Genomic DNA, 9,561 nt, shown 5'->3' with positions numbered 1-9,561 from the left:
CGGAAGGGGGGGTTTGGCGACTCGGGATTTCCCGGAAAGCGCGTTCGTGTGCGCTCGGAGCTGCGGCGCGGCGCCGTTCATATTCATGCAATAATATTCACAACAACAATATATTCCAAACAATGTTTTATTTTTCACACGAATTCGAGCGGCGCTCAGACTCCCACCGGGAGCGGCTTCCGTCGGTGGTCTCGCTGCGCACAGGTGCGCTCCACATCCGCTATGGCTTTGGGGGTCTCCGCAGACAGAACCAGCGGGTCCCCCTCCTCCCGGATCACCACGTCGTCCTCGATCCGCACGCCGAGGCCCCGGAACCGTTCCGGGCAGCTGGCGTCGTCCCGGCCGACGTAGAGTCCTGGTCGGGGCAGAAAGAGTGAAGAGTGATGCGGCTCTCTCACGACCATATTCACCCCTGACCAGGTACATCTACCAATACAGCAAGTGGGAGACGCCCTTATACAGAAAAACTTACACCGTAAACTAGTCACTTCTGGACTCAAACCATCAATACAATCCGTTTATTCACCCCTGACCAGGTACATCTACCAATACAGCATGTGGGAGACGCCCTTATACAGAAAAACTTACACCGTAAACTAGTCACTTCTGGACTCAAACCATCAATACAATCCGTTTATTCACCCCTGACCAGTTACATCTACCAATACAGCAAGTGGGAGACGCCCTTATACAGAAAAACTTACACAGTAAAACTAGTCACTTCTGGACTCAAACCATCAATACAATCCGTTTATTCACCCCTGACCAGTTACATCTACCAATACAGCAAGTGGGAGACGCCCTTATACAGAACAAGTTACACCGTAAACTAGTCACTTCTGGACTCAAACCATCAATACAATCCGTTTATTCACCCCTGACCAGTTACATCTACCAATACAGCAAGTGGGAGACGCCCTTATACAGAAAAACTTACACAGTAAAACTAGTCACTTCTGGACTCAAACCATCAATACAATCCGTTTATTCACCCCTGACCAGTTACATCTACCAATACAGCAAGTGGGAGACACCCTTATACAGAAAAACTTACACAGTAAAACTAGTCACTTCTGGACTCAAACCATCAATACAATCCGTTTATTCACCCCTGACCAGTTACATCTACCAATACAGCAAGTGGGAGACGCCCTTATACAGAACAAGTTACACCGTAAACTAGTCACTTCTGGACTCAAACCATCAATACAATCCGTTTATTCACCCCTGACCAGTTACATCTACCAATACAGCAAGTGGGAGACGCCCTTATACAGAAAAACTTACACAGTAAAACTAGTCACTTCTGGACTCAAACCATCAATACAATCCGTTTATTCACTCTGTTGTAGATTTTCTTGCATTACAAGTTACAATTTAGTCTAAATATTCTCTAAAGAGGAATTTCTCGACAAAAAAAAAAAAAAAGTCTAGATGAGTGTCTCCCTCGCACCTTCAGCAGTGGAGCGTCGGAGAGTGCGAGGTATTATATGGACGCGGAGGTAGGATTGTGCTCGATACTCCAGATGTACATGCATCAGAAGGGACGCGTTAGACAAGGACCAAATTCTGATGGCTGGGAACTGCAGAAGGAACTTCATGCTGGTTTAGATAGAAAGTAGTCAGAACACCCGTGTTCTCATCTGATAAATCGTGCTTTTGCTTATTTGGCATGTGTGTCATATACCTGGGGGACTTATGACACCAGGATGCACTATGGGAAGAAAGGATGCCAACAATGGCAGCATGGTGTTCTGCTGGTGAACCTTTGGTGCTCCGTTCATGTGGATTTTACTTTCACACATACCACCTTCTTAATCGACCAAATCTGCACTGATCTGGTTCAAGAAATGTTCATCGAACCAAACAATGAATGTTGTCTCCACATTGTCCAGATCTCAGTCCAATTGAGCATCTCTGGGACGTACTGGAAAGATCTGATCCATGGAGATGCCACCTCACAACCTAAAGGATGTGAAGGATCTGCTACTGATGGCTGGCTTGGTTATAGATGCCACAAATGGAAGTTCTTTCCAGGGGGGTCAGGACTGGTTTGGTGGCAAAAGGGGCCTCTAGTCAATATTAGATGGGTAGCGTTCATTTCATGTCCGATTGGTGCAAATCACATGATAAACCACAGAAATAATAACGTGAACACAAGACGTGCTTGCGGTCAACTCTATCGTCATTTAACCCACCTGGTTCGATGGTGATGGCCATGCCTGGCTGGAGAGGTTGGCACCGGGAGAGTTCGGGCGTGTCGTGCACGTCCATGCCCAGATAATGTCCTACGTGGTGCGGGCAGAAGCGCCGCGCAGCCTGGAAAAGGACATTATATAATATTTCAACAAAAAAATAGATTAAGAATAAATAATAAACAGCAAGTCCAACCTCTCTACCATCACAATGACAATCACTTTGCTTTCCATCAAATAATAATTAATATCGATTTTAGAATATATAATCGCCTCAATAAATCATTTAACATAGCTACCAATAATGCCCCTCCAACTCAACGACACTTTGGTAAATTCCCAGTTCTGCCCTTGACCGGCACTAACAGCTGGTGCTTGGCTTCATATTAGTACGTTCATAAAAGCTTTGACTGTTAAATTTGTGAAGTATGGCAGAAATATGGAAATGTTGGTGGAGCCAGGCCTGGCCTCTATTATAGGTAGCACGGTTCTGCTTTATAATTAGCTCACCAGAAGAGAAATCATCAGTCAGATGTTTTCAATCTTACTTTACTTTACTTTACTTTACTTTACTTGGCAGACGTTTTTATCCAAAGCGACTTACAAGAGGACGACACCAGCAATTCTCATTCGGTTTCCATAGATTTTGAATTAAAAACTAAGAGCCCTGATAAGGCCAAACTTGTCAGGAATAGAACATGCCGGGGAGCGTTAAGTGCTGGACAATTTTTTTTGTGAGTGTGTGTGTGTGAGTGTGTTGGACTCGTCTGAAATACTTTTTGAACAAGTGTGTTTTCAGCTGCTTCTTAAAAGGTGTCTCGGCTAGTCGAATGGAGCAGGACAAGTTGTCCCACCAGCCGGGGACAACGAAGGAGAACAGAGACGATTGGGATCGGAGATCGTAGTGTGTTGGTGTAAGAGGGAGAACTTCCATTTACACCCCTGTAGGCAGCGTCAAGGATTTAAACTCGATGCGAGCGGCTTCCAGGAGCCGGTGGAGAGAGGTTTAAAAAGTGAAGTGATTGTAACAGCAGCACAGCACACGATGCACACAGTGAAATTTGTCCTCTGCATTTAACCCATCACCCTGAGTGAGCAGTGGGCAGCCATGACAGGCGCCCTTTGCTCAGTGGCACCTCAGTGGCACCTTGGTGGATCGGGATTCTGATTACGGGGCCGCTTCCTTAACCGCTAGGCCACCGCTGCCCCAGGTGAGAAGAGGCAGGACGTGGGTGTGTTTCGGCTGGTTGAAGACCACATTTTGGACCATCTGGAGGGGTTTTATGGTGACTGCAGAGGCTCCAGCCAGGAGAGAGTTACAATATTCGAGTTTGGAGATGACCATCACCTGGACAAGGAGCTGCGCAGCCTGTTGTGAGAGAAAAGGCCGAATCTTGCGAATGTTGTAGAGTGAACCTGCAGGATCTGGAGGTCGCAGCAACGTGATGTTCAGACTCAGTTTGTAGTCAATCCAAACTCCGAGGCTTTTTGCAGATGCGGTGGGTATTAACAGTAGTGAGACGATTTGAATTGAGAGGTTTTTCTGAGGGGAGTTGGTGCCCGGAAAGATCAGAATCTCAGTTTTGATAAGTTAATCTACAAGAAAGCGGCACACGTCGTAAAGCCAAGAAAAGTTCGGAATAAAAAATCTCCTGGATGTGCAGCGGAATTCAGTTGCATATTTTTAACAAGGTATCGTTTTGGGTTCAGACTAGACGACCCACATCATTTTCAACCAACCAGTGATGGTAGCGCCCTGCGGGTGGGGGTGTGGCCATCCCAAAGAAACCCCTCCCAGAACTGGATTATGGTGATCCAGCAGGTTTTTCCTTCTTTTGTAATCTCATGATGAGCCTCTGCCATGACAAACACCTGTCACTTAAAACTTAAAGCCACATGGCCGCACAATTTCACATCTATGGGTCAGCAGTTGCCCACGGTAACCGTCCCCGGGGGAGAGTGGTGGTCCAGGGTTTGAATCCTGAAATGCCACAGTGCCACTGAGGTCCCCTTCATCAAGGAACCGTCCCCACACACTACTTCCCAGGCGCATTTCTTGCTGAGGTGACGGGTTAATTGCATGGGACACATTTCATGGTGTCACCGTGCACTGTTCTGCGGTGTGTCACGGCCCTATTCTGCACCAGTACAGGAAGCGGGGTGCTTCAGGCAGAACAGATGTCTTTATGAAGGTTCTGTGACGCCGAGTTAAATACCTTAAGTGCGTCGGCGTCGCCGGCGCTGCCACCCACGATTCCCAGCCGTCGGAGCTGGCGGCCCAGCAGCTCCAGCATGGTACTGTAGATGTGGTCCAGGCTGACCCCCGGGGAGCAGAGCGACAGACAGGCCATCTGCACCTCCAGCACGGCCTCGTAGAGCTCCGCCTGCGCCGGGCTGAACCTGCAGCCATCACGGAGCAAATGGGGGCATTAATAATACATCCTCTCATCCCATTACTACACAATTCCGACGGCACCCGTGACACGTGGGTGTGGCCCGTACCTCCCGTTCACCGGCCACGTTCGCGTGATGTCACTGACGTAGCCAAAGTATTCACACCCCCCGTCCAGCAGGACCATCTCACCATCCTGACACAGAAAGACACGATTCTGATTGTTCACCGTTCACTTCCTGAAGGAAACAGGAAGTGGCCGATCGCTGGCTATCTGTATGTTGTAGAGAAGACGCTAACTATCCACCCGGCACCTACTGCTGATGTGTAATTATTTCGGACACCCAGAACTTTAATAAAGTTTCAAAATGGGAGGAGCCTGTAAACACACCCCCTTCCCTCCATTTCCCGCCATTCCCTACACTCCTAAAACCCCACGCCCACCACCACCACCACGCAGCGATTTAATGCCGGGGTTCTGATGGGGGAACTGGTGAATGAAGACAGGAGGGACGCAGCGCTCGGACGCTTCCAGGCCACCTTGATGATCTGGTTGTTGTTGATGTAGTGTAGAGTGTTGGCGCGGTCTCCTCCCGCCACGACTGGGGGGTAAGCCAGGAAGTTGGCGCCATGGGCACGGCACTCAAAGTCAAACTGGGGAAAGAAAGAGAGAAGAGAGAGTGGGGCAGGTACGGGGCAGGCACGTATGAAACAGGTGGGCTCATGGCGGTACGGAAGGCCAAGAGGGAAGGGAGGGGAGCGGCGCCTCGGCAAACAACGGCCGCTCCAGATACGCCAGGCTGAACGGAATCCGTGTTGGATTCTGTGCCGTTGCCTTGGCAACGGCTCAGCTCTCTCTCTCAGTGCCAGCTCACCTTCGCGAAAAGCAGCGCCTCGTCCACGGCCCCTCCGGACGCCCCCATGGTTTTCATGAAAGCCTGCGAACAAAGCGTGGAGTCAGGCGGCGGTCGCCATGAACGGGACGTCGCGGTGACGGCCACAGGCAGAGTCCCCGAGCCCTGGATAAGGACTCGGACGCGTTTAGAAATGGCGAAAACGCTTCTAAATAGCACGCTGTCGATCAGCGGCGTGACGCGCCGGCTCCATGTACGGAGCCGCCGTGCCGAAGCTGTTGCTGAGGCTTTCCGGCCAAGTCACTGAATAGAAAGAGCATGATTGGCTGCCGTGATGCAGACGTCACATCTCTCCCCGAAGCTCCCAGAGTTCCCTGCACATTCGTATCGGCACCCCGAGACCCACAAACTACATCAGGCCAACGGATACCGCTTTTTAATTCATATTTTCCATGTTTCATGGTCAACAGGCGGCATTTACCAGACGCCTGTATCCAGAGCACCTTACAATCAGTATTTACAGGGACAGTCCCCCCCCCTGGAGACACTCAGGGTTAAGTGTCCTGCTCAGGGACACAATGGTAGTAAGTGGGATTTGAACCTGGGTCTTCTGGTTCATAGGCGAGTGTGTTACCCGCTAGGCTACTACCACCCAGTAGTTACAGGGACAGTCCCCCCTGGAGACACTCAGGGTTAAGTGTCCTGCTCAGGGACACGATGGTAGTAAGTGGGATTTGAACCTGGGTCTTCTGGTTCATAGGCGAGTGTGTTACCCGCTAGGCTACTACCACCCAGTAGTTACAGGGACAGTCCCCCCTGGAGACACTCAGGGTTAAGTGTCCTGCTCAGGGACACGATGGTAGTAAGTGGGATTTGAACCTGGGTCTTCTGGTTCATAGGCGAGTGTGTTACCCGCTAGGCTACTACCACCCAGTAGTTACAGGGACAGTCCCCCCTGGAGACACTCAGGGTTAAGTGTCCTGCTCAGGGACACGATGGTAGTAAGTGGGATTTGAACCTGGGTCTTCTGGTTCATAGGCGAGTGTGTTACCCGCTAGGCCACTACCACCCTATACAGTTCAGCAGGAGGAAACCAGCATTTAACTCACGAGGTCCATCTTCCCAAGAGTAACATCCGGAAGGGTCTTTGGAAAAAGCAGAAAACCCACAAATAATCCTGATTATTGCTAGAAGAAGTGGGCGTCGGCCTCTCCCAACTAATCACTCATCTCCTACCAGCAGAAGTCTACAGATGGAGAACAATATTGTCTCTTTCTCATCACACATCCTGTCAAGTAATGAAATTCGGCAGTAATTCTGGGGTAAATATATTTTTGATCAGATCCAGAGAGGTTTTGTTTTCACTGCTTTGTATTGGTGTGTAATTCAGCACTGGATGTCATTTCAGCTACAATTTCATGATCATGCAGATTGATTATTGTGGGCTGGTAGTAGCCTAGCAGGTAACACACTCGCCTATGAACCAGAAGACCCGGGTTCAAACCCCACTTACTACCATCGTGTCCCTGAGCAGGACACTTAACCCTGAGTGTCTCCAGGGGGGGACTGTCCCTGGAACTACTGACTGTAAGTTGCGCTGGATAAGGGCGTCTGGTAAATGCTGGAAATGATTATCGGTGCTTTTTAAAGTACATATCATCATGTATTCTGCTCGTCCCGCGCCTCAGAAATATTCCTCATAGCCTTTTGCAGAGGGTGAAGATTTAAGCGGCAAAAGAGCGCTGCCACCTACTGGCCTGGCACATATGCTGCGTTTCTGAGTGGCACGGACCTGAGCTGTGATGCTGCCCGCCTTCTGCATCAGGGCCACCTCAGCAGGACTCTTCACCGCCCTCAGGGCGTGGGCGAGGGGGCGGAGAGGCTTGACTGAGGCCCCGCCCTCAAGCAGGGGCTGTATGTGGGTCTGATGGAGCCGCGGGTGGCAGGGCTGGGTCGAGTCGTACCACACGGTGCTGCCTGAGATGGGAAAAGTGAAATGTTGCAAACATGAAACAAACCTACTTCTGTCCTCAACAGGGGGCAGTGGTGGCCTAGCGGTTAAGGAAGCGGCCCCGTAATCAGGAGGTTGCCGGTTCGAATCCCGATCCGCCAAGGTGCCACAGTCCCCACACACTGCTCCCCGGGCGCCTGTCATGGCTGCCCACTGCTCACCAAGGGTGGTGGTTGAATGCAGAGGACACGTTTCACTGTGTGCACTGTGTGCTGTGTATCACAAGTGACACTCAATTCACTTTCACTTTAAATTCTCACCCAAACACGGTCCGAAAGACTGGGGCGGGTTCAACTGCATCCTCAGAACTTACACAGTGCGATCAAAGAAGAACCACTAGGTAGGCGCTGTGTCTTGAAGAGGAGAAAGTCCCATTTATTAATTCTACTCAATTTCCGCCGTTCTGAACATGATCAGAGATTAAAATGGGAGGGGCCTGATGATTGACAGGCCCCTCCCATTCTGGATGAGTGGCCGGCGATGTCAACACATGCAAAAATCATTAAATATCATTTTTCCTTCTTGCTGTATCCGTTTGTGTAAATCCTGAGGTTACTGAAAAAACTGCAATTCACGCCGAGGAAGGAGAGGTTTGGAGAGGAAGCAGAACGGCCATTTCTAGACGGACTCGGGGAACTCGTATTCATGTTAAATCATCTCACAATGTCACATTTTCATGTCAGGGGACCTTCAACACAACAGTTGCAAGTGGCTTTAACTCAAAGCGACTAACTCTCCACGAACACAAATCGGAAGCATGCTGTATGAACGAGCTGGAATAATCCAGGGCAAAAGCAGGTGTACGGGAGGTGTCCTCTGAAAGTGACGGGACTGTCATTGTGATACACTGCAGCGCAGCACACGGTGTCCTCTGTATTTAACCGTCACCCTTGGTGACAGTGGGCACCATGACAGGCGCCCGGGGAGCAGTCCTTCGTCAAGGGGACCCCAGTGGCACTTTGGCGGATCGGGATTCGAACCCGCAACCTTCCGATTACGGGGTAGATCCGAAGCCTGTGTGACCTCTGATGTTGTGTGGAATCTTGGGATACGTCGGACTGATGCATGCTGGGAGTGTACTGTACCTTTAAGGCTCTTGAGCACGAGGCCCAGCTCTTCAGTGCTGTGCACCCGGTCCAGCCCGGTCAGAGCTGCCGCCCCGTCCCGCCCGGACCGAGGTCCGTCCCACAGCTCGCGCGCCGGGTCCCTGCGAGGTACGAAGAGGGCGGCGGAGTCCGGGCGCCCGGTGCCGGACAGGACCAGCGCGCTGTCCGGCTCCAGAATGCCGGTGAGGTAGAGGAAGTCCTGGTTCTGGTGGAAGGGGTACGGGATGTCATTGGTCATGTAGCGGACGGGGTGGGACAGGACAATGACGACGTGGGACGTCCCAGGCCGGCGGTCCACTTGCGACTCGATGAGGGAGGCAAGCCTCTGGCGCCGGAGCTCAAACTCTGTCTGGGTCAAGCCAGGGGTCACCTCACCTGGACACCCAAGACCGCAATGTCATTGAATGGACTCTTAACATTGTCCCCACGTTGTCACCTACAACTCACCGTACTTCATCAGGTGGGGGTGAGTGTACGGACTTGGCTGGCCCAGGTATCTGCTTGGGACCTTCAGCGAAACCTTCCGACACGGACACCACCTGGTGGCACCTGGGGACAGAAGGTCACCACACTGGTCACCACACTAACCATCACACGGCTGAATGTCACAAAGTCCTTCACGTATTTGACAGAGTTGATTTAAAAGGTCAATCTCGGGATTAGAACACTCACCACGTGACAGTGAGGGGACACCCCGGCGAACCAAACTGGACAAGAGCGACATTGTCGGTCAGACGTTGCGTCACATGTTGCGAGTTCCCGGATGAGATATCTGCATTAATGACTCGTTAGTTATGAACATGTCGCGTTAAACGCGCTTTTCCGTCGAGACCCCCCGCGCCGTCGCCCGTAAGACCCCGACTCTCGTTGGTGGGTCGGTGTTCGGACGCGAGGCGTCCGATTGGCCGGCGGTGGAGTGACGCACTTTGCCTGCGACCTTAACGCATGGCCCTCGTCGGATTGTTAGGCCGCGTTCCAAACCGCGCACCAGGAAGGCTCCGGA

General features: G+C 51.2%; 1 protein-coding gene across 2 annotated transcripts; it reads right to left on the bottom strand.

Annotated features, from left to right (window-relative positions):
- Positions 1-109: 109 nt before the first annotated feature.
- xpnpep3 (X-prolyl aminopeptidase 3, mitochondrial) lies at positions 110-9,483 on the bottom strand. 2 transcript variants are annotated; one of them, XM_028987689.1, is made up of 10 exons: positions 9,231-9,483; positions 9,006-9,107; positions 8,538-8,933; positions 7,234-7,418; positions 5,463-5,525; positions 5,128-5,241; positions 4,698-4,783; positions 4,412-4,595; positions 2,199-2,319; positions 110-355 (listed from the first exon to the last, which is right to left on the bottom strand). In XM_028987689.1, exons 1-10 carry the CDS (start codon positions 9,280-9,282, stop codon positions 156-158), a joined length of 1,503 nt encoding a protein of 500 aa, XP_028843522.1. In that variant the 5' UTR covers positions 9,283-9,483; the 3' UTR covers positions 110-155. The 2 variants fall into 2 exon arrangements, with proteins under 2 accessions (XP_028843522.1, XP_028843523.1); XM_028987690.1 differs by having other exon boundaries at positions 9,011-9,107; positions 9,231-9,266.
- Between the last annotated feature and the right edge of the window lie 78 nt (positions 9,484-9,561).

Source organism: Denticeps clupeoides, chromosome 7 (assembly GCF_900700375.1).
Source record: "Denticeps clupeoides chromosome 7, fDenClu1.1, whole genome shotgun sequence".
NCBI lineage: Eukaryota > Metazoa > Chordata > Actinopteri > Clupeiformes > Denticipitidae > Denticeps > Denticeps clupeoides.
The sequence above is the reverse complement of the archived record's forward strand: the minus strand, read 5'-3'. Positions and strand labels throughout refer to the sequence as shown.